This window comes from Lonchura striata, chromosome 14 (genome assembly GCF_046129695.1).
Source record: "Lonchura striata isolate bLonStr1 chromosome 14, bLonStr1.mat, whole genome shotgun sequence".
In the NCBI taxonomy this organism is placed as follows: domain Eukaryota; kingdom Metazoa; phylum Chordata; class Aves; order Passeriformes; family Estrildidae; genus Lonchura; species Lonchura striata.
This window is the reverse complement of record NC_134616.1, coordinates 6339678-6363579: the sequence shown is the minus strand read 5'-3', so window position 1 is coordinate 6363579 and position 23902 is coordinate 6339678. Positions and strand designations below refer to the sequence as shown.

At 47.4% G+C, this 23902-nt stretch overlaps 1 protein-coding gene across 1 annotated transcript; it reads left to right on the top strand.

Moving 5' to 3' along the window:
- Positions 1–294: 294 nt before the first annotated feature.
- Positions 295–23020, top strand: HEPH (hephaestin). Its single transcript, XM_021548432.2, has 21 exons — positions 295–408; positions 3393–3589; positions 5684–5928; positions 6420–6632; positions 7205–7384; positions 7725–7979; positions 8496–8664; positions 10002–10141; positions 10937–11068; positions 11233–11444; positions 13071–13221; positions 13534–13746; positions 14667–14877; positions 15131–15270; positions 16168–16299; positions 17186–17292; positions 18034–18259; positions 19644–19783; positions 20135–20297; positions 21001–21033; positions 22296–23020. The coding sequence occupies exons 2-21, from the start codon at positions 3429–3431 to the stop codon at positions 22538–22540; spliced, it is 3468 nt and encodes a 1155-aa protein (XP_021404107.2). The 5' UTR covers positions 295–408; positions 3393–3428; the 3' UTR covers positions 22541–23020.
- Positions 23021–23902: the final 882 nt, after the last annotated feature.

Sequence of the window (23902 nt, the reverse complement as noted above, 5' to 3'; positions counted from 1 at the left end):
AAAGGGGCCGCGGCCGCCGCCCCGGGAGGCCCCCGGGGAGCGCTCGGCCGGGGCCGCCGGTGCCGCCCCGCAGGTGGGTGCCGCCGCCCGCCGGTCCTGCCCCGAAGGTGGGTGCCGCCGCCCTCAGCTCTGCCTCCGCCTGCCCTCCCGGCGCTCCTCGCAGCGGGGTCGAGCCCTGGGCGGGGCGAGCAGGTGCGCGGCGCGGGCCGGGCTCCGCGCTCCCTCAGGTGCGGGGCGGAGCAGCCCGGCCCGCCCTGCCCGGTGGGCGGGAGCGGGCGCGGTCGGCGCTGCGGGGCCGGGCTCGGGCTGGGTCGGCCCGCGGAGGCAGAGCCCCTTTGTCCCTCCGGGCTGGTCCTCGCCGGCGCTCCCGCGTCTCGCACCGCAGCCGCGCCGCCTCCCGCTCCGCACGTAAGGGATGAGCCGTCCGTCCTCCTGCCTTCCTCTGTGCTTTCCCCTCGCTCTCGGGCTGTGCTTTCCCTGCAGTCAGGTGTCGGGAAATATCCCTGAATCGTCCGCTTGGATCACATAGAATTTGGATCCCACCAACCCGCCTGAAATCTGATTTCCGTTCATTCGCGATTCTCTGTGCTGTCGGGGACTCGGTAAAGGGCAGTCCTAGGGGAGGATTCTGCTTTAAACTACTAAGATTTAGGGATGGTTGTAATATAAAACTTGGGTTGGTTTTGGTTTTCTTTCTTTTTCTTTCCTTAATCAAGGTAAATATTAATATCAATGAAAAATTAAAACCAAAAACTTTTGAAACTAATTTAGCTACTCCCACCTTGCACTAGTTGAGTAAATAAATGGTGATTAGTTACTGTGATGGGTATGTGAGCAAAGATGTTGTGACATCTGCTACATCTCCATTCAGGGATAATTTTTGCTGTTCCCTAGAATTACCCCAGAGGTGTGTGTGATGTGATCGAACACCAAGCAGAGTCCAGGTGGGACTCTGGTAAAGCGTTGGGAAAGCTGTGCCAAAGACTTGTCCTTGACTCATCCATGCAGGGAACAGCATGGAGTACCCAGGACAGGCTGGTGGCTGTGTGTGACACCCCAATGGGTGCCCAGGACAGGCTGGTGGCTGTGTGTGACACCCCGATGGGTGCTCAGGCTGGTGGCTGTGTGTGACACCCCGATGGGCAGCCAGGACAGGCTGGTGGCTGTGTGCAACACCCGATGGGTGCCCAGGACAGGCTGGTGGCTGTGTGTGACACCCCGATGGGCAGCCAGGACAGGCTGGTGGCCGTGTGCGACACCCGATGGGTGCCTAGGACAGGCTGGTGGCTGTGTGTGACACCCGATGGGTGCCGTGTGGAGGCTTGGGGCGCCGAGCCGGGCTCTGGCACGGTGGGTTTGTCTCCATGGGAAGTTTTCACAGCCAGCCTCTAGAGCCGCTGTTCTCCCGAGCTGTGGTTCTCCCGAGCTGTGGTTCTCCCGTGCTGTGGTGCTGCCGGCACAAGGCAGAGGGATGAGAGCACACAAAGAGCAGCCTGCCCCGGCTGCCTGGGCTCGGTGGCTCCCGGGCCTTGAGGAGGCCTCCCTGTGTGCCGGAAGCTCCCGCGAACTTTGCCCTGAGTTGACACGAAGGCCACAGCTTGGGCTGAGTCAGGAGCATCCCGCTGCCCTTCCCTCGGGGTGGGTGCTGGCAGGGTGGCAGCTTCAGGCTGAGGAGTGGTGCTGCTGTTTCTTTCCACGTTGCTGTCACCATTGCCTTTTGGTGGTCTGCTGTGTGAAACGGCACAGGTATGGCTTTCCAGACTCCTTCCTTGGAGTCCACGTTGGCACAGTGAGTCAAAAATGGTATTTTACCTCCCTGTGAGCAGCAGCAGGGAGTAGGTCAGTGACTGAGTGGTGTGTAGGGGTGAGCATGAACCAGTGTGCTGCTGTTGTTCCCACACTGCTGAAGCTGCTCTGAAGGGGCTGTTCTGTATCTGAGTTTTATCAGATGTATGACCAGGAGCTTCTGAGGGGGACTGGCTGGTGGAGCCACTGGAGCAGAGCTATACTGTGTTGATGGATCCAAAGCTTCTCAGATTTAGAGATCCCTACAGCTCCCTTCTGAGAAAGGAGGGAAAGAAGGTGTCTCTAAACTTTGTCCAATTTATTGACTATTTGGAAACAGCAATACTTGATTATCATTAGCTTCTGAGAATAGCACAGCATGTTTGAAAATCAAAAGGTGAAGCTTTGAATATGTTTGTTGCCATGTGCTGGGATTGAATCATGTCTGTTGGGTATCAGATGTTAGAAGATGTTTCAGAGCAGCTCTGTGTGATTGTGCTGACTGAAAGCTTAGAGAATACCCAGCTTTGCTGCAGACAAACCTTAATACATTCATGTTGCTGTTACAAAGACAGTAAGAATAAGTAATGACAGTCTCTTTATGAAAAACCTTTGCCATGGTGCTGTGTCACCATCCTTTTCTGTATGAAAAGGAGAACTGATTCTTCTGAGTTTTCTTGCTAGGTCATGTGTCTCATTCTCTTGCTTTCTGTTTCTCTCTGCTATTCTGAGTTGCTGTTGCATGTCTCAAGAGCTGTATCTCAACAGCTTGTTTAGGTGCAGTTTGTTTGCTGGCTATATCCAGCTTTGTTAAGGGTCTCATTGTGTGAGAACTTTTGTAGTCATTTTCACGTGATTTTTAAATGCAGTTTAATCCTTCCTTATCTTTTGGTGTAATTCTACTGCTCCGTATTGCATCAGGTTCTCCTTTCATGCAGGCAGTTCTTTGAGCCTTTATTCACATAACTTCTTTTAATGATTTCAGACAGTTTCCCCAACTTTTTCTGAACTCTCTTAAGAGTACTTTGGATGTTGGCTTATTGCCAACAAGCTTGGCATCAATTGGAAGTTTTATGAGTAAGCTACTTATTGATCAAAATCATGGGGAAAATAACAGAACAGAAAGGAAAAACCTTGTGCAGCCTGTTTGAGATGTACTCCTGGATTACAGATAGCTGCTCCTTAAGAGCCATCTTTAAAGAAGTTAAAATTAACAATTACTTCACAGTAACTAAACTGTACTTCCTCGGGTGACTTAAAATAGAGAGGTCTTGGTGACGGTTTAAAATATACATGTACTTGCTCAAGACTATTTCTTTGAGCTTTGTATGTGGACCTGTAAGATGATTTGGAATGTGAGCAGCAGTGAAAAAAGGGTTAATGAAACTATTATGAGAGCAGCCCATTTGGTATTGGGGACTCATTACCAAGGCATGATCACCATCTGCCTTGTATGTCAATTTTGTTAGAGTGATTTCCTTCTTCAATATTTGAGTGATGATCCAAATAATACTTACACTTGATTTCTTCCTACCCTCTCAAAATGTCCAGCACCTTCAAACCAAGTGGTCATATTCTGTTTCATTCTTTTTGTGTTTCCCAAATAGGTGTAACTTCCAAAAACGCCTTCCCTTCAGGCTGAGATGGGATCAGTCTGGTGGCTGCTGCTCTGCATCCCCATGCTGTCACCCACATTTGCTGGGGGTGTGATCCGAGTTTATTACCTGGGGATCCACGAAGTGGACTGGAACTATGCTCCCACGGGGAGGAATGTGCTCGCTAACCAGAGTATTGCACGTAACAGGTACGTTCCCTTCGAGCAGAATTTATTCTGGGGCTGGCTTGGAGCTGTCGTTTGATGTGTCATTTAATGCAAGTATTGTGGGGCATCTGAGCAAGCAAGAGACAACACTCCCATAGGTTCTGATATTTATGAGCTTAATGTTTAACTTGTTTTATGCTCCTGTGGTAAAACCTGTGTCAGTGGGAAAAGGGATGGTTAGTCTGGAGAGTCCAGAGCCCATACACTAGGGAGAAGTGTATGGAAAACAAACACAGAACAGAAAATAGAGCAGACGCAGAACAGATTGTTCTAAAATCACCCAGGTTTTGCAATGCTCTACCCTGCAGTTTCATTTTGCTTAGTTCCAGCTGGTGATCAGCTTGTTTATCCTGAAGCATGATGACTTTTCATCTTTTTATAAATGACTTCACAGAGCCAGCTTGTTTTCGTTTCAGTGGAATTTTGAGCCTTAGACTTAATGGGACTTCCTGCATGGGATTTTAGGGGCTGTTTGAAAAACAGTTTTGTTTTTCTTGCGAAATTAAATTTGGAAACTGCAATAATTGGTTCGAATTACTACTACAAACAGTGTTTTGGGTTTAGCTTTCAAAACATCTAGCCTTTTTCTTTGGTTGGTGATTTTTTGTGTACGTGGTTTGTTTTGTTTTTCAAAGGTTTCCATATTATTTTAAAGGCATTTGTACTTTTTTCCTTGCTCTCATTTTCTGTGGGAAATAGCTGGTGTTTTTTGATCTGCTCTCAGTCTTTTACTCCTCCAAAATAGCTAACACTCAGGTTCAGACACCTCCTTCAGAAACAGCACAGCAGGAGCAGGAAGGGTATGCAGAAACATCAAGGTCTGTCAGTTTAGCATGGAAAAGTCTCTGTTATCTGGAGATGCTGTGTAGATGTAAATAAGTCCACAGGAAACACCCCAAAATTCAGTGTGAATAAAGATGTTAACACTGACTCCAGAAGTAGTAATGAATGCAGTGGATTTTGTTTGGTTTCTCTCATAATACATGAAAAGAAGGAAATTAAATTTGGGGCCATTGGACTTAAAAGCAATTTAAAAGCTGTTGTCACTGCAAACAATTAGTTAATGGGACTTATTTGTACAATGATTGCAGAAATGAAACTGGCAATTAGAGAAGGATGAGATTTTGATATGATTGATAGAAGTAGCAAATTATTTCAATTATTTCAGGTTTTTTTTTTTGGGAAGAAATGGACTGTGTAGAGAAGGAGGCACATCTGTAAAACAAAGTGTGAATGATCTAATAATGGCTGCACAGATGACTTGGCAAAGGGCTGAACTCTGGCTTGTATAGCCAGAGCCAAGCCCTGTCTGTTCTTGAATGATGAGGCCAATGCTTAATATTTGGGTCTCCATTGTTCATTCTTTGAGATGCATATTAGGGTTTGCCTCCCTTCCAGGGCTGCTTGTGCTGTGGGTGATCAATCCGAAGGGAGAAGTGAGGGGAGTGACCTTGTCTCTCATTTAGGCCACTTCCAGTAATACCTGGACTGTGATTCATTTCTTATCTATTAAGAATTTCCCATAACAAGCAAATATGCTTGTGAGTTAAACTTTAGTACCTGTATGAGGTTTTAACTCTGGAAACTGGTTACGTGCTGGGTATGTACCTGCCTGACTCGTCTGCCCCTCTGGAAGGAATTTGGAAACTGTGAAGTAGAAAGTCATCTTTCAGACTTCAAAATTTGGCCAGAGGGTCAAGACTCCACTCTGCCTACTGCCTTGTGATTTAGCTGGAAATGTCACAGAGGAATCTAAATGAGTTTTGAAGAGCCCAGTGAAGGCTGAAGGAGGAATGAAAAGGGTTCTCCCTGCAACACACACATGGGATTGTCTGGGAAGCACTGTCCTTCCCATTTCTTGTTTGCAGGGCACAGTTCAGGGTGCACTTTGTGTCTCTTGGTGAAGAGCTGGGGTTGAAGTTGTGGCCATGCATGGGTGGCTTAGAGTATCCTCTAATGCCAAAGCTTTCTGCTGTACTCCGGAAAGTGGAGTGTGACCACGACTCTGCTGCAGCATTGACCAGCTGTTGTTATAATGATGACTCATTAAAGTGCCTTTCCCTTTGAATTCTACAGCCAGGCCTCAGCATTCCTACAGGCTGGGAAAGACAGGGTGGGAAGCACCTACAAGAAATCTGTCTATAAGCAGTTCACGGACTCCACGTACACCACTGAGATCCCCAAACCTGTCTGGCTGGGGTTCCTCGGGCCTGTCATCCGAGCAGAAGTGGGGGATACCATTCAAGTGCACCTAAAAAATTTTGCTACTCGACCATATACAATCCATCCTCATGGTGTTTTCTACAAAAAGGACTCTGAAGGTAAATGAGCTACTGCCATCATGGAGACAGATTTTTCTCACTGGGAATTTAAGAGTATTCATGGAGGAGAGCTGTCCATAAAGCCCCAGCTGGAAAGCAACTACATTTGGGTGTTTGGTGAAGATATCAGGTGTTGAGTTAGTAGTGTCATGGGGCTAAGAGACCTGACCTGGGCCCAGGTTTCTTGATTTTAGAACCTCCAAAACACTGATCAACTCTAGAGATTGTAGAGAGACTGACTGTGGGGCACAGTGCAGAATTGAATGCAAAGCAGCACTAGGCAGAATGGAAATAGTCCTGCTGACTCTGTGCTGACCCATTTACTGGGCAAATTGCCTTACAGTGGCTCTGTGCCTCAGTGCCTCTTTAAGGAAGTGATGATTAAACACTATTTCAGCCTTGGGATGGTGAGTCTCAGCTCAGTATAAGGTTACATGTGTGGGCATCTTGGCTCTTCTTGAATGGATGTTGTGATTGCTCAATTGTTCTAGGATCCCTGTATCCTGATATGTCCCCCCAGGATCAGAAGAAGGATGATGCTGTTTTCCCAGGAAAGAATTACACCTATACTTGGACTGTCCCTGAAGATCACAGTCCAACTGATGATGACCCAAACTGCTTGACCTGGATCTATCACTCTCATATTGATGCACCAAGGGACATTGCATCTGGCTTAATTGGGCCTTTACTTACATGTAAAGCAGGTAAAAACACTGAGAGAAAGCAGCTGAGGCCTGCAGTTCCATAATGTAAAGGTCTTGTAGTGACATGAATAGGGATAGGATGTGAAGATACTCTGGTGTGCAGCTCCCAGCTTCAGAGGGAAATGTAGCTTGGTTAGAGTGGACAGTACCTGGGCTCTAGCTGGATCCTGGTCATTGCATTGTCATTATCCTGTAGTGGTTGGGCAGGTAAGCTTGCAGGCCTCTTGATCCACGAGAGCTGCTTGAATCCATGTTAAGAGCAAGGCTCTTGTCCAAGTTCGTGTATGAAAATCATGGTGACTGGTTGGTTTCAGCAGGACTGAGAAGACTGGAAGTGTTGTAGTTGAGGCACATGGTGGCAGAGCTGCTTGGGAGAGAGAGCTGTATTGGCAGGGATATACTGGAAAAGGTGATCTCGCTGCTCTGTGGTGAGCTGTGGGGATGGTGGGAAAGCATCTGTCTCCAACTCATGTGACAAGACTCTCTGCTACTGTGGTTCTAATCTCTTGCCTGATGTGTGATTTTCTGCATGAGTGATTTTCTGCATTCATTCCTCTCTCCTTTCACCTCAGGAACACTGACTGGCAGCTCTCAAAGACGCTGGGATGTGGATGTTGATTTTTTTCTGATGTTCAGTGTGGTGGATGAGAACCTAAGCTGGTACCTGGATGAGAACATTGCATCATTCTGCACAGATCCTGGCTCTGTGGACAAAGAAGATGAGGAATTTCAGGAGAGCAACAAAATGCATGGTCAGTGTCACCTCTGTGAGGCCACTGTGTCTGCTGAGACACTCAGGAGTGTCAGTGCTCCAAGATCTGCTCTGAGATCATGTGCTTAGCAAATAATATCTCAGGGACAGGGCAACAACTCCAGAAAATTGAAGTATTGTTTTGGTTTTATTTTTGGCTTGAGTGAGCTTTTATGCTCATTGTTTTAGGAGTGAGCTGTGGAGCTGGGCTCTCCAAAGCAGAAGAAGAGTAGGAGTTCTGGTTAGGTCCATCCTCCTACTGTGTCTGTGCTGTCACCTGCTGGCAGGAGCTCTGGAGGTTCCTTTTCTGCTCTCTAATTTTGGCTTGCTTTGTTTTGCAGCTATTAATGGTTATGTGTTTGGCAACCTCCCTGAGCTGAAGATGTGTGCTGGGGATTCTGTTTCATGGTACCTCTTTGGGATGGGCAATGAAATTGATGTTCACACAGCCTACTTCCATGGAGAGACAATCACAATCCGGGGCCACAGGACAGATGTGGCCAGCCTCTTCCCAGCCACTTTTGTTACAGCAGATATGATCCCCAGGAACCCTGGGAGATGGCTGCTGAGCTGCCAGGTCAATGATCACATACAAGGTAAGGCAGAGGGTGGAATATGTCATGGACTCTGTGTCCTCTGTTTTTGATGTACATGATGTACAGTGTGGTAGGGAGCAGTCTTGGGCATGGAAAAATGTCCCTAGATGAGTGGGTGATGCCTTGTCTTGTAAAATTGGAGTGGGCTGATTACTAATTGGAGTGGGCTGGTCACTAATGTGCAGGGCAGCTTTGGTGGGGGTGACTTGTACCATGGTGTGGTGTTTGATGTTTGGTACAGCTGAAAACTGAGATGAGGCAGTGCCTTAAGAGCTCTGCTCGCTATAAGAGACACTTGCATGATAGATCTGAGGACAGCAGAAGGCTTTAGTCACTCTCAGTCCATACTTCCATAGCATCCATTATCTAAGGTTGGAGGTTCTGCTCACAGAACTCCTTGCTGTGGAGTTACTCACCTTCTCCCATCCATGTGCCCTTTGGGATGGCAGAGGGAGGGTGGGACTGCCCATTAGGCTGGCTGGAGGGGCTGAGTGTCCACCTTCATGTCTTGGGCAGCTGGGATGGGGGCACTCTATGAAGTCCGGCCCTGCTCTCGGCAAGCTGCAGCACCCAGCCTGGAGGGGAGAGTTCGGAAATACTACATAGCTGCCAAGGAGCTGCAGTGGGACTACGGCCCCTCGGCGTTCGACCGGCTCAGTGGGAAACAGCTCACTGACACTGGCAGGTGAGTGAGAGGCTGCTGGGCTTGAACAGTGTTGGGAAACAGCTCACTGACACTGGCAGGTGAGTGAGAGGCTGCTGGGCTTGGGCAGTGTTGGGAAACAGCTCACTGACACTGGCAGGTGAGTGAGAGGCTGCTGGGCTTGAACAGTGTTGGGAAACAGCTCACTGACACTGGCAGGTGAGTGAGAGGCTGCTGGGCTTGAGCAGTGTTTGGGGAGTCTGGTCTGTATCAGGAACACTGCTCAAGGAAATGTGGAATTTCGTTCTTTTCAAAACATGTGCCTATTGCTCACATGGGGTGCATTTCCTAAGAAGGCCAATCAGCCCATCTAGAAAAGGAGGGTGCTGTAGCTGGACTGTGAGCAGTACAGGTACCTTGGGGCCTTCCCACGAGAGTGCTGTGTGACACAGCTGTACTCACAAGCAGCAGAAGTCCCAGCAGATGAAAAATGTGAGCTGCCACATTTGTCTCTGGGCTTTATTTCTGCTTGCTGTGTCTAATCTAAAAAGAGATTGATCTATATGAGAAATGATTAAAAAAGCCCCTGGTGCAGCAGACACAGGGTGGCATTGCTGGCCTGCAGATGGGTCTCAGGCTGGTGCTGCTGCAGGATGCAATTTCTAGGAAATTAGATGCCAGCACTTGGGTAGCAGCCCTCCATCCCATGGTCAGGTGACTGGGATAGCAGTTGAGAGACTTCCCGTTCAGTCTTTGGCTAACTGAAAGAGATTCTTCTCGTTCTACAGAGATTATGTCCCTTCCCTAGTAATCTGTTGGAGAGGATATATCTTATTCAGATGGAAAAGAGGAAATGTAAAGTGGTTAATTATTTACCCAATGCCATGCAGCAAGCCTTGCAGACCTTAGACCTGTGAGCTGGCCTTGTAGCTGCACTGCCTCTCCTGCAAGGCTTGTTACTTATATTTGGTGAGGGTGGTAGTGGAGGAAATAAATACCTTTACAGCTGTTTATTTTAGTTGGGAATGGGGTTGTCCCCAGCTTCTGAAGAGGTTGGAATTCTAGCACTGCCTTCCCACTGACTGCACTGCAGTTTTGTTCATTCTTTCACACATCTTGTGTAGTGATGCTGATCACACCTGGCAGGTTCAGCTGGTATAGGGCTGTGTGCTACAGGTGCTCCCTGAACACACAAGTGGATGGCTCTATAAGGGCAAAAAAGCTTTGCAGAATCAAAGCTGTGCTTATTCCAAACTAGAGGTGCTGTTCTTGTCTGAAATACTGCTTGATTTGGAGATGCTGATGGCCTTGCCAACGGGAGCAGGGGAACAGGGCTCATTTTTCTATGACATGACCTGACATTTGCTTTTTGCATTTAGTCCTGCTGAGCAGTATTTCAAGCGTAGCCTCCACCGCATTGGGGGTGTCTATTGGAAGGCAAAGTATGTGGAATATACTGATGAGAGCTTTCGTGAGGAAAAGCAGCAATCAGAAGAAGAGAAACACCTTGGAATACTTGGTGAGAATCATCCAGGAACACAAATCCTCTGTCAGTGTCTGTGAGAAGGATGCTGATGCTGGGAGTGCCAGGTGGCTGTACCTGCCTGCTCATTTTGAGGGGTAGGGAGGGCACAAGAGGTGCTGCACAACAGTCACATCTGAGCAGGCCAAAGTGCAGGGTGGTAGAGTGGGCAGAATCACTTCAGGGGTCATTCTGAAGGTGTTCCTAGAGGGAAGAGCTGAGGGATGCAGTATAGTATGTGTGACTAGAGCTAAACAGGTCATAGCAATAGCTCCTGGTTTTGTGCTTTACACTGAGCCCCTTCAAGGCATGCTGCAAACCCCATGTTCTCACAGAGATCTTTCTCTCCTGATTGGGTGCTTGGGCACAGGCGTGGTAAAGGCTCATAGCTCCTCTCTGGCTGGCTGGGTCGTGGGCTTACAGACTCTGGTGGGCTTGGAGCATCTCACACCTCTGAGGCACATGTTTTGGGTGGCTGAGGGGGCTTTATGTAGGTGGGGGAGAGACAGGGTCTATCCTGAGGGCATTCCAGCACATTTGGCTGTTCTGTTACTTCCTTGTATGAGGGTATAATGCCTCTCTTGAGTTCTCCTGCGCACCCAAACTGCTTTCACACAGTCCTTGCCAGCCCCTGCTCCCACTGAGCCCCCTTCAGCAGCAACAAGGCCAGACCATCTGTTGCCTCTTATCTTTGGCCCTGCAGCTTGGAGGAAGGTGCCCCCTCTGCTTTGGTTTGCCTGATGGCCTGGGGAAATGCTGTGTTGCTGATGTGCTCTCCCTGCTATATCCTAGGTCCGGTGATCAAAGCTGAAGTCGGAGACACCATCCTGGTGACATTTCTTAACAAAGCCTCCTGGCCCTTCAGCATCCAGCCACATGGAGTGTCCTATGGGAAGGCATCAGAAGGGATGTGGTACCATGATGGTTGGTGGATCCCCTTTCTTGAGTACATCCCCATCACCCTTCAGAGGTGCTGGGTATTTGGTTGACACGAGTGAAGTAAAGCCTGCTCTGAAAGTACCTGGTGAGAAGGTGTAACAGAGTTTGTGCAGGGACTCAGGATTAACTCTGTAATCCCTGTTTTAAAGGCCTGTCCCAGAGTGGGGTTTCTGTGGCACCCCTGCACAACTTCACGTACCGCTGGACTGTGCCAAGGCACGTGGGGCCCACGTCCAGTGACCCTCCCTGCCTCACCTGGCTGTACAGCTCAGCTGCAAATCCTGTCAGAGACTCCAGCTCAGGCTTAGTGGGGCCTCTGCTCATCTGCAAGTCAGGCACTTTGGATGACAACAACAAGCAGGTAAAGGAGTTTTCCTGCCACATTCCTAAAGGTTTTTGCTTTCATGTAGAGAAAGGAAGCATCAGAAAAACATTAGGGAGCAAATATGCAGTAGTGTGAGTCCAGAAGAGTCTCAAATCAAAGCCTTGTTGTTGGCCAAGTTAATGCTGGTACAGCTGGTACCCAGGTCTTGCCTGGGAAAGGCCAGTAGTGTTCTGGGCTCTCAAGAGCTGCCCTCAAAACAGTTTTCTGCTTTTAATTCACAGACAAACTTGGCTGAACAACTGTACCTTGGAATACTTACCTTATAGGTAACTTGTCCTGAGGCTTGTGTAGCAGACTGCTTTCAGAGAGGCATGTGGAATAGTCCTTACAGTCCCAGAAACATTGAAAAAACATTTTTGCTTACAGGTGTTCTGCTTGGGTGATACAATGCTTTGAGGTTTGGGTGAGCCTCATTTTTTCTGCCAGATAAGTTAATTTTCAAGCAGAGCTGGCTACAAAAAAGTATGTGAAAAGCCATGACAGGTCTTATGCTTTTGATGGAGAGTTGAAACCTGAAGGGCAGCCAGAACTTCTTGGAATTTCACTCAGAAGTAGTCTATTCCTGGCAGTAAATCTAGGGAAGAATTGATATCCCTGGGGAGGTACCAGACAGAGGAGCAGAGCCTTGTTGTGAGAGACAGCAGATGGCAAATCAAGCCCTGACTGGTGTCCTGCAGCGTGGCTCGGGGAGCGGTGACAGATCTGGAGATTGCTGTCCTCAGAGCCTTCCTGGGGGAGCTGACAGTCAGTGGGGGCACCATGTGACTAAATTGGGAGTGCAGAAGAAATCAATGAGCACCCAGGGTGGAAATGTGGATCTGCTGAGCAAAGAGGATTGGGAATACAGCCCTGGAGGTGAAGGAGCTGTGATAATGATAAACATGGGTAGGTATTGGAAACGTGAGCAAAAGAGACAGACCTTTGGAAATGTAAGACAGGGAAAAATCACCTGGGATGGCAATTCTGGCTCCACAATCTCTGTCAAACATTTAACGAATGTTTAATTGTGGAAGGTGCATGGCCACTCTGCTGTACCCATGTGCTGCAGCCTGGGACTTGCTCCCCTTCTCAGCAGGCTGGCAGTGTGTGTGCTGCTGGGGACAGTGACAACAGTCACTGGTGAGAGTCTGGACACCATCACAATGTTCTTTTAGTGGGGAAACACCATGCTTTGAAATGCATTTCTTAGGAGAATTAACTCTCTGAAGGATTTTGGGTAATTTAAAAGTCCCCAATCCAGGCCTGTGACAGGAGGCAGGAGGACTGTGGTGTGTTCATCAGCCTGCCTTGTGTCTGGCTCTGGTCTTGGATCTGGTTTTGACAGACAGTTTAGGTGTGGGGGAGGAAGGAGGCACTAACTTTATGGCCTTGGCTGAGTTTTTGTTCATTTTATTCATGTGAAATGTAATGGAAAATGCATAAGTGGTGCTGTTTATGAAATAAAAGAGGAATGTTCAACATCAGTAAAAGAATAGAGTCCTGTCCCTCAATGAGCCATGTTTTAAAATAAAGGGGAATACAAGAGCCCAGCAAAAGAGTTTTAACTCTAAGAATACTTAATTGTTGCATTTTAAAAGTTAACAACCATAATTGTAATTATAGAAAGGGATCGACAAAGAATTTTATCTTCTCTTCAACGTGTTTGATGAGAACCTCAGCTGGTATTTGAATGCCAACATAAAGTACTACTTGAGGATGGAAGAGACATCTGTGAAAAAGGATGATGACTTTGAGGAATCCAACAGGATGCATGGTATGGTTGGATGCTGCTCTGTGACAGCAGGGATGAACCTGCCAAGCATGGGCTGATGGTCACCTAAAGGCTGAGCTGGGGGCTGGAAGGGGCTGTGTGGTGTTGGCCTGGAATCAAGCCAGGCTGGAGGCACCAGGTGGGACATGGACAAGCAGCACGGCTGTCTGGAGAAGTGTGCTCTCAGCATATCCAGGGGTGAATTACAAACAAGTTACCCTTCTTCTGACTGGCAGGCCTGTCCTACAAGGTGTATGCTCAAAATCTCCTGGCTGACACCTGCCTGCAGAGAGTTAATTGCTTTCTCCTTTCCAGCCATCAATGGATTTATGTTTGGTAACTTGCCTGGGCTGGATGTGTGTGAAGGAGACAAAGTGTCCTGGCACCTCCTGGGCTTGGGCAGCGAAACGGACGTACACAGAGCTGTGTTTCAGGGAAACACCTTGCAGATGAACGGGATGCGGAGAGATTCAGCCAGTCTGTTCCCCCACACGTTTGCCACTGCTTTCATGCAGCCTGATAACAGCGGTGAGTGCCTGCACTGCTGACTGGGCAGATGGAAGTCTCCCATTGTGATATTTGCTCCTGTGGTCGATTCTCTAGTGTGGTATGAACTCTTACAGGGTGAGCTGTGCTATGGGGGAGTCCAGGGGATCCCTCTGGCTGACCTGGAAGGTCTGGGACCCTGGCAGGGGGTCAGGAACCCCCCTGTACAGAGTCCCCAGAGACACTGTCTGTGATCTCTGTCCATGGAAAAGAGTTTTCAATCTTACAGGATGAATTACAAGCTCTGAGTGTTTGATATAAGTAATAATTAAGTGTGCCACGGGTGCAAAAGTAAAATTTTAGGATTCTAGATCAGGGGTTCAAAGGGCACAAGATGGAGGAAATTGGGTGTGCCTTGTCCTTTTTCTTCTTCATGCCCTCCATGTGTCACTGTGGTGTTGGCATTTTTCTGTTGGTTCAGGCTGGGGACACACTGTCCAACGTAGGTGACAGATATTGGCACGTCATTGTAAATCCAGCACAGGGAGTTTCTGGTATTTAATGTTTGGAACATCCCACTGAGGGCAGAGCCCCACACGCTGCCCTGCAGGACAGAGCTGGGCAGGGCAGCAGAACATGTTAGAGATAAACAGAATAAACAACCTTGAAACCAGCACAGACGAATTATGGCTTCTTTGTCAGTGGGGCTGAGAGACAAAGACTTTCTACAATCTCGGAATCATCAATAGCACAGATTCTGACAGTGCTATAGGTGCTTATTGTGTAAGAAAGCTTCCCGAGATGATTTATGTGTGCTTGATTTTTCCAATGACTCCTTTTAACCTTGGCCTGTGGCAACCAAGCTCTGTAAGCACCACAGAGATACACCAAGCACATACTGACACCGGTCTCCTGGAATCTTCAAAAGCAACTGATTTCTTTGTTCATCCTGCCTCCCTCAGGGACTTTTGAGATCTACTGCCAGACGAGCAATCACTACCAGTCTGGGATGAGGCAGCAGTACAAGGTTTCCAAGTGTGGAAGGATGGGCAGTGCCTCTGCCCGTCGCTACAGGGGAGTGCGGACGTTCTACGTGGCGGCCGAGGAGCTGCTGTGGGACTACGCACCCGACCGCAGCTGGGAGAGGCAGCGGCACAACCACTCTGCTGAGAGGTAGAGCCCACCTGGGGAAACCCACAGCAGTGTCCCAGCAGACCCTGCTGGAGCCAGTTGGGTGTCTTGGCCACCCTGTGACCTGGTGCATATGCTGGTGGCGCTGCTGGTGGGAGTGCAGCTCTCCACGCCATTATGCTCTCCTTTGATGGCTCTGGGAAGCCCCTTCAGCTTGTGAACCCCCTGACACAAGTTAGTTGTTTGTTCCCCATGAGGTTTTGGTTTATCTTAGCACTCATTCTGCATTTCTCAGCTATGCTGACGTGTTTCTGAGCAATGAGGATGGACTGCTCGGCTCCAGGTACAAGAAAGCAGTTTACAGGGAATACACGGATGGCACTTTCCAAACCCCCAAGGCCAGGATAAGTGGTGACGAGCACCTGGGGATACTGGGTAAGGATGTGTGCATTGGGTTCACCTTCCTCTCACACAGAAATGGGACTGGGGTTCTGAAGCTGCAGTGACTCACAGCTGTAATCTGAAGGTTCACTGGATATTTAGGCATCTGCTGTGTCAGTGCAGAGAAATTGGGACTGTCTTCTACTCACATCTGCCACCTTGGAGACAGTAGTTAGGAGAGTCCTGTGCACAGCTTGTAGGAAAGCCTGGGCTTTTCCACTTGCCTTTGCACCAGTGTTCTGTCATGGCTTGGGCAAAGCGTGTTTCACAGCTGCATTTCTCTGACTGTGGGACAGAAACAACCACTGACTTCTTGAGAGGGGTCTGAGAAGTAGAGGGGAAAATCTGTAACTGAGAGAAATGCTACTGGGGCAAGAGCAGGCAGCCTTGGGACATGGAGGAGCATTTTGCACTGACTAGTGGAGGTCTGTGGAGACAGAGCTCTGTGTTATGAGCCCAAGACTGTAAGTGGTGTCAGGGTAGCCAGGCTGAGGCAGCATCTGCTTCTCAAAATAAGCTGTAGCTCTGATTTGTGACACTGTCAGTCTCAGTTGACTATTTTTTGAAACCAATAGCAAGGGGTGATCAACATGTGACATTTAGCATAGCAGTATTCAGAAATCAAGCCTTAGCTGTGCTGGGCCCAGTTAAGATGTGTGTAACCACCTTCATTGTCCTCATTGTGAAAATCAGTTTAGTTTCCTAAGACTTGGATTGGGACTGACATCCAATTCTCTTTTTGGGAGGTAAAGAAGAGAAAGGGGAACATCATAAATATGATGTTATAATGTAATATTTATGCAGAGAAGATGTTGAGAGAAGGGTGGGAATATCCCAGGGGATGTGCTGATGGATTTTGCTGGTCTCAGAGTACACTCTTCCTGTCCCAAGGCCCTTTTCTGTGGGCGGAAGTGGGCGATATTCTCAACATCGTGTTCAAGAACAACGCCTCGCGACCCTACTCCATCCACGCCCACGGGGTGCTGGAGCAGCAGCCTGGGCATCCCCAAGTGGCAAACCCTGGTAGGTCCCTGTCTCTAGCTGCATTCCTGTGTGGGCTCACTCACACAGCTGATTTTATCTCAGAGCCAGACTGGTTTCCTTAAGCAGCCTCAGATGTCCTGGTGTTGCTAGAGTAGAGTGCTGGAACTGGACAGTAACTGGTCTTTCAGGTGCAGCACAGTTTCAGTGATACCATTTGTGTGGGGATGGCAGCCATCTGGAACATGTGTAGGACATTCTGTGTGCAGCCTTATCTCCCCCACACTGAGTGTGGTCTCTCTGTGGGAAGGGGAAGTTGATGGCAGGTGACAGCTCAGCCAGTCCTGGGACGTGGGAGTCTCTTCTTTGGGATGCATGTGCACAAAAATATGAAAATAGTATGAAATGGGAGAAATGCACAGTTGCTTGCTGGGATCTGACTGAAATGGCCACTTTGTCTCATGATCCAGATACTAGTGTATTTAATTTTTGGTCCCCTCGCCCAGACTATCCAAGCCACAGTCAGGCTGTCAGCCAGATCCTGTCTTTGTGAAATGGGCTGCTAATATGAAAAAAGGGTGATTTTAAACCCCAATTTGAATCAGCATAATGAATTCATTTCAAAGAGAAAAAAGATTATATTAAGCTTCATCTGGATGAGCTTCCATGGTCAGGTCCAGCCTCAAAAGCAGCAGATAAACCTGCATTGTGCTGGTACCAGACAGTGTTTACACCCTGTGACCCCTCCGTCTTGCTCTGAGAGGGGAGCTTCCACCCTGCTTTGTGTTTGGGTAAGGCAGATGCAATATCTGGCAGATACAGAATTGAATTTGGGCTTTGGAGACAGGATTTTATTTTTCCATTTGGTTTTGCTGCTGCTTAGTGAGTGGGTGTGTCACCTGGTGTATGGTGCTGTTCTGTCCCTCAGGTGACATTGTGACATACCGGTGGGAAGTTCCTGAGAGATCTGGTCCAGGGCCAAATGATTCAGCCTGTGTTCCTTGGATCTACTACTCTGCAGTGGACCCAGTAAAGGTAAAATAAAAGTTACAACCAGAAAAGCCTAATTAAACCAATTTTTTATGCCATTTAGAAAACAATTGAGTTGGGTACAATTTTGAGATTGGCCCAGCCAAGAGGTGGAAGAATCACCTGGTAACATATTCAGCATTCTCTGTGGAGAGGAAATAATCTGAATTTTCCTGATGTCTGCCCTTATTTTTTCCTAAAAAACCTTCATAAAACAATTCCACCGTCTCTCCTTGATACTAACCTTCCTCCAGTTATTTGTAGGCTTTTAGAACATCTCCCAGTTAGTCATGGTTTGTACTGGTGAGAGCCATAGGACTAACCTACAAAAGGCAGAAATTGTCCAAAATAAACCTCATGAATAAAGCAGGCAGATTGGACCATTGCTAGAAGTGTCATAGCACTAATTTCACAGGGCAACCACCTGGAGGATCCTGCAATAAACCATTGCATTCAACCCAGAAATAATGGCCTTTTTATCTCAAGTTGCAGATGTTTTTGCAGTCACCAAGTGGAAAATACTTTGATACCATCCATATTTATGACTTTTGGATTTGCATTTATAAGAGCACATACAGTTCCTATTCCTTCAGCGGCTGATGCTCTCCAACAAGAATACTTGTACAGCAGCACTGGTTGTTTTTAGTTGGTTGATGGGGGAATGGAAAATGATTGCTGAAAGGCAAAGAACTGCATAGAAAAGGGTGAGAAGGTCCTTGCCTCAGAGCTCTCCTTCCTTCTGCTCAGGATATGTACAGTGGGCTGATTGGGCCCCTGAAGGTCTGCCGGAGAGGAGCCCTGCAGTCCAGTGGGACCAGGAAGGATGTAAAGAGGGAGTTTGCTCTGCTCTTCCTGGTTTTTGATGAAAATCAGTCTTGGTACTTGGAGGAGAATGTGGAACGTTTCAGTAAGGGAAATCACAAGGAGATCAACCTGCTGGATGAGAAATTTGTGGAAAGCAACAAAATGCACGGTAACATTGGAGTTGATTCTGCAACCTCTCTCAGTAGGGAGCTTGACTTGTGGTGAAATGTCCCCATCCTTTCCCATTATCAATAGCACAGACATAACTAAACTGTCTGTTCTCAATATTGCAGCAAACCTACAGCCAAATCTTTGATCTGCAGTGAAGGCTGATCCTTGTGGCTGTCCCTGTAAGGAGGAATAGCAACATCCAGGCCAGAGAGGTTAATCTTGGATGTGTCTGAGTGACTCAGAAAAGGGAATAAAATCAAATGTGAAATTAACTTGTCAGATGAATTTAATTCCATTTGTCTCAGGGATCATCAGAGTATGTTAGGCTTCAGATTAATTTTCTGAGCTGTGTGTGGCTGCAAGATGTGGCTCAGTTGTTTTAGCTGTTTTAGGTTATTTCTACCATAGAAGGATGAGCACATTTGTTTAATTAATATGTTGTTTATGTTAATCTCCATATTATATCTAAGATAACCTCAGCCAAACAGGTCCCTTGACAGTTGTGGAGATAAGAATACTGAGGAGTTGCATTTTCTGTACTATCATTACTACTGGTTTTGTATGGGTGAGATAAAGACTCTCCAAATACACGTCCATGAAGGTGTAGTTGTTAACCCAGTATTACAGCTAGCAGAACCAGCATGCTGAAGTAGGATACATGTTTTAGGCTACACAAAGTGCCCAGGGCAGACCTGGGAGTAAAAACCTGGTGCTCTGCCCTCAGATCCTGCCTCTTTCCCATTTCATTCCCTCTGTTGTCATCTGAGCACAAGAGTCTCCATGTGTGTGCCATAGCAGTCAGCTCACTCACTGTTTTGATCCCTTGCCTGTTTTGATCCCTATGTGCAGTCACAGCAGGGTTCCTTCCATCTGTGCTACTTGAGAGGTAAAGTCCTGCCATGCAGGATTTTACAAATGGTTGGAATGTGATGTGTGAGGCAGAGCACCACAGGGCTGCCCACTAGCAGGATTTACCTCATCTCAATGTTCATTGAGGAAATTGTTCAGGCATTTATGTGTATGTAGGTATATACATGTTTGTCCATCATTGGGCTGGAAATGCCATTTTAATGCATTTTGACTTCTAGAGGCATCCACTTCTGTTGGCTGACTGCAGGTTTTCAGCAAAGGTAGTTCTTGAGGTTTATTTGAGCTGAGCTACAGCATGGCCTTGGGTGCAAGTCAGTGTCCTGGCTGTGAGCAGAGTGGATAATTAGCTGAGCTGTGGGACTGTCCTGTGGGGGACACTAGCTGCTGATACACTGGGTGCTGTATGAGCTTTGTAGCTTTGAATTTACTGCCTTCCTCTGTGGAGGTGCAGCACCCATACAGTTTCACTGACAGCTAACAGCCTTTTCCTCTCTGTGTTACTCCCTGAACAGCAATCAATGGCAGGCTCTATGCCACCTTGCCTGGGCTGACCATGTACCAGGGAGAGAGGGTGAGCTGGTACCTGCTGGGAATGGGTCACGAGGTTGATGTCCACACGGTTCATTTTCATGCTGAGACCTTCATATACAAGGTAAGAATATCTTCTGATGGTAAGGGAGATACCACTGATACCACATTTTTACTTGACTCAGTGTTTGAATGGTTTTTAATCACTCTGCAGAAGCTTCACCCAGCTAGGAAAAGGATGTGGTTTTACACATCCCAGTCTGACTCCCTGAGCCTGTGTTGTGCTGAGATGTCCAGCTTAATCCTTGTTAGGGTTAGGCATTACCAGATAATAATTTGCTTCCCAAGCTGCTTTTTGAAAGCTTTGGCTTTTTTGAGCATTAAAAGCTGACGTGGTCCCCAGCAACACTGGCAGACCTTTCTTCCTGAGAAGATGCATTGAGTGCTACAGCTGTTGGCCTCCCTTTTCTAACAGAATGGCAAAAGCTACAGAGCAGATGTTGTGGATCTGTTCCCTGGGACCTTTGAAATGGTGGAGATGCTGGTTGGGAACCCTGGGACATGGCTGCTTCACTGTCATGTGTCCGACCATATCCATGCTGGGATGGAGATCCTCTTCACTGTCCTGCCTAGAGAAGGTAGGGAGCTGTCACTGTAAAACATCCAGCAGCACTTCCTGCTACTGCTGTGAAATTCTGAGTGTTTGTATCTCAGCTCTCACATACTATAAAAAGCCAGTTAATGGATCAGATAATTACCGAAGTGTTATTAAATTATGATGTTCCCTTTAAATACGGTAATGTCTGTAGCTGGAGTTAAAAACAAATTGTTTTCTGGAGTTTACATTGCCTATGTTGTTATTCTGAGTTTGATTTTTAGCTCGTGTCTGAACTGGTATGTTCAGCTCTCAGCCAGTAATTGCTCTTACTGAGAACTGGAAGGTGCTCAGAGGTGAGTGACTCTCAGTACTGGGTTGGCTGCAATGGAGCCCACATGGTGATGTGGTTTTAGATGTATTACCAAGACAGTGAATGCCCCAGTGTTTCAGCTGTGGGTGACCACTGCCTGCCCAGTGTCAGGGCCATCTCTGTTTCTCCCTCAGCACTTTTCCTTCTTAAGGATGGGAAGGGTTATGCACTGGAACTGGGGCTGCCTTTGAAGCAGCTGACACAAAAATTCTTATGTCATGTAGAGAGGGAAAACATGGACAGGACAAAGGACAGCCTGCTAGTCCTGGAAAACCATGCTGCCTCTGGATCTGATCCTTGCCAGATGTTCCTTGTTCTGGGCTTTGCCTGCTTAGCCCAACTCCTTCTGATACTCCTTTTTGTTTTCTTTCAGAGTCAGAGCTGGAAGACTTGACTGTCACCCCAGGTATGGTGTGTACAGCACTGCCAAAGCCTGTCTGTGGGAAGGGGAGAGGGCAGATCCCTGAACAATAGGGAAGTTTGGATCTGTGTAAGGGGAGGGAGGAGCACAACAGCACCCACAGCCTCTCCTCTTCCAGCCTGGCAGTTCCTTGGTGCGAGGCCTTGCTTAAGTAGATAACAGGGAGGTCACCAGTCTGTCCTCTGGTGATAGAAATAAGGAAGTTGGGCTGGTTAGGTTTGTTTGCCTGTGTTAAGTGGAAAAGGTCAGTGGCCTCACACCCTGTTGTGCCTGCTTTGTATGGATTCGGATTCAGAGTATGAGCTTGGGTACTGGCAGAGATTTGGAGGAGGTTGCCTGGGATGGGTTGTCTTCCCTCTTAGGACTGTCAGTGACCCTGTGGTTTAGGGAAGTTTCACAATCATCTCTGCAAGCTGAAGGAATGGAGTCAGCATGCAAACACGCACATCTGTCTTCTGCTCTGATGTTCCCCTGAGAAAAGAGTCCAAGCACATGCCTGGAGTTTTTTGGGCATTGTGAAGAACAGATGTGAGAAAGCCTTTGGTTGAGCAGCACAGGGAGAAGGGGAGTAGTAGATATGATCCCTTTGAAATTTTCTGTAGTAGAATTCTGAGTGGTGTACACTGGTGGTATATTTTTGTGATTTTTCATCTTTCTTCACAAGTCCATTTTTCAGCTGCTGTGAGGAAATTCAGCTGAGCTGATTTGAGAGCCAGTTCAAGCCAGCTACAAATGCAGCCACCTACCTACAACTCAGCAGACTTTCTCCACTGTTACTTCAGTCATTTTCTCCCCAACATTTTCCTCATTCAAAATGGACAAACCAGAAGAGGAAATATGTGAGAGCAGTAGTGTCAATATTAAATAACTTGGTTTCATACCATATGCAGATATCAGCTTGTGTGTGCTCGCAGTTAGGGAAGGAACCATCCATCTCAAATCTCTGTGTGGGCTCAGGGATTTGGGTCTGACAGAGCCACTGGGGCCTCCTTTGAATCACTGAATCATTAAGATTGGAAAAGACCTCTAAGGTCATTGAGTACAAGCATGAACTCAGCACTGCCATGTCTACCACTGAAACATGTCTCTAAGCTCCATATCTGCACATCTTTTGAACATTTCCAGGGTTGGTGATTCCACAACTTTGCATCATGTTTTTCTTAATCCTCCTTTGTTGCATTTCTTGCAACCTTTCAGTTCTGGTCTTGCTGGCTGTTGTTGAAAATACCTTTCTGTTTGTCTCTCAGGGTTGCTGCTTGAGGATGAGGATGAGTCCCAGAAGGTGATACTTTTTGGATCTAAGGTGACCCAAGAGCAGATAGAGGCCACAGTCATCTCTCTGGCTGTTGTAGGAGTCCTGCTGCTCCTGGCTGCTGGTGTGCTCCTGGGAGCAGTCATCCATCTTGAGAGGCAAAGGAGGTTACGACGCAATCGGAGATCCATCCTGGATGACGGATTCAAACTCATGTCTCAAAAGAATTCTGGTCTCTGAAAACCATGTACAAACACTGGGCTGTGTGCTTGGAGCAGGGGCTGGATCCTTGTCCACAGCAAAGATTTTGGGGCATCATTTCAACTGTGCACTGTATTTCTAGAAGCTGAGGAGGGAAAGCTGGAACCCTGACCTCTTCATATATTCTTCTCAGCCCACTGTAAAGAAAATCCAGGAGAGATACAAGGACCATTTGAACTGACTGAAGACAATTAATGATTAAAAAAGGTCCTTCTGGAATACTCTCCTTCCCTAGGGAAGAGAGGGGACATTTTCTTCTGTCCAGAACAGCTCCAATTGGTCTTTCCTATCAGAATAGCTTAGGCCAGATTCCAGTCTTGCTCCATTGCCAGAACCAAGTTGGGAACTGTCTCCTGAGAAACTGTGAACCATTAATGTAATTAATTTGAAGGAGAGAAAAATAATATTTTCAGTTTTGTGAATCAATGAAGAATACAGAAAAAAGATGGTTAATTTAGAGTTGGATTGCTGTTTTTGATGAATAAGTGAGCAGACACAAATTCAGGGCACTGCATGCCACTGTGAGAACTTCATCAGGGCCATGTCAAGCTATGCCTCACTGTCAGCCTTGCTGTGACACATCCTTTTGCTCTTTGCTGGGGGTGGGTGGTGGAACCAGAGTTCTGTAGCTCACCTGTGGGCTGTGGTGGCCATCTTCCAGCATCACTGTGCCCACACACATCACCAGAACATCATCCAGTGTGTACCCACAAATCCCAGTCCTCTTGCCCTGTGGGTCAAGTACTGAGCCCTTCCCTATGAAATACCTGTCCAGCTCCCTCCCCTCAATCCCCATTGCCCAAATGGATGCAGGTTAGTGCTTCTGTATTTCTGTGCCTGGTTTTAAAATGGGAAGAGCATAAAAGCAATCTGTTCTGGGTGGCTTTCAGAGGCAATTAAAGCAGCTAAGTGGCTCTAATTACAAGAGCCTGCTGAGGGCTCCTTAGGTATAACAGCACCATTTTCTTCAGAACAGTGGTTATCACATACATAATCATGTTCAATTCATATCAAGCCCCTGCATAATTCCAGCTGCCTTTTCCTGTGGCAGTGAGGACAAAGCTCATTCTTTTTCTTTCATTACACTTCATTAAGCCTGGTGAGGGGCTGGAGGGCTGTTGAATACTCTGAATATGGATGAACTTTGCTCAGATTCAAGGCTGGATCAGTTGCTACTGCAGACCAGAGGTTTCTAAACCCATCAGTTGCAGGAAATTTTAGAAGCTATGGCATGAAAAATAAGAATGAAGAAAGAAGTCTTTATTTTATTTTTCCCCCTTGACTTGTTAAAAAATAAATCAAAAATGTTTTGGGCCTGCACTGAGACAAAGGGAGTTCTCT

What these genes read in the sequence shown, in the direction of transcription:
- HEPH (XM_021548432.2), top strand. Translation starts at nt 3,429, where the DNA reads ATGGGATCAGTCTGGTGGCTGCTGCTCTGCATCCCCATGCTGTCACCC. An exon ending in CAGCTCACTGACACTGGCAG is followed by an intron (nt 8,665 to 10,001) that starts GTGAGTGAGAGG and finishes TTTTGCATTTAG; the next exon opens with TCCTGCTGAGCAGTATTTCA. An exon ending in CACTGTCCTGCCTAGAGAAG is followed by an intron (nt 20,298 to 21,000) that starts GTAGGGAGCTGT and finishes GTTTTCTTTCAG; the next exon opens with AGTCAGAGCTGGAAGACTTG.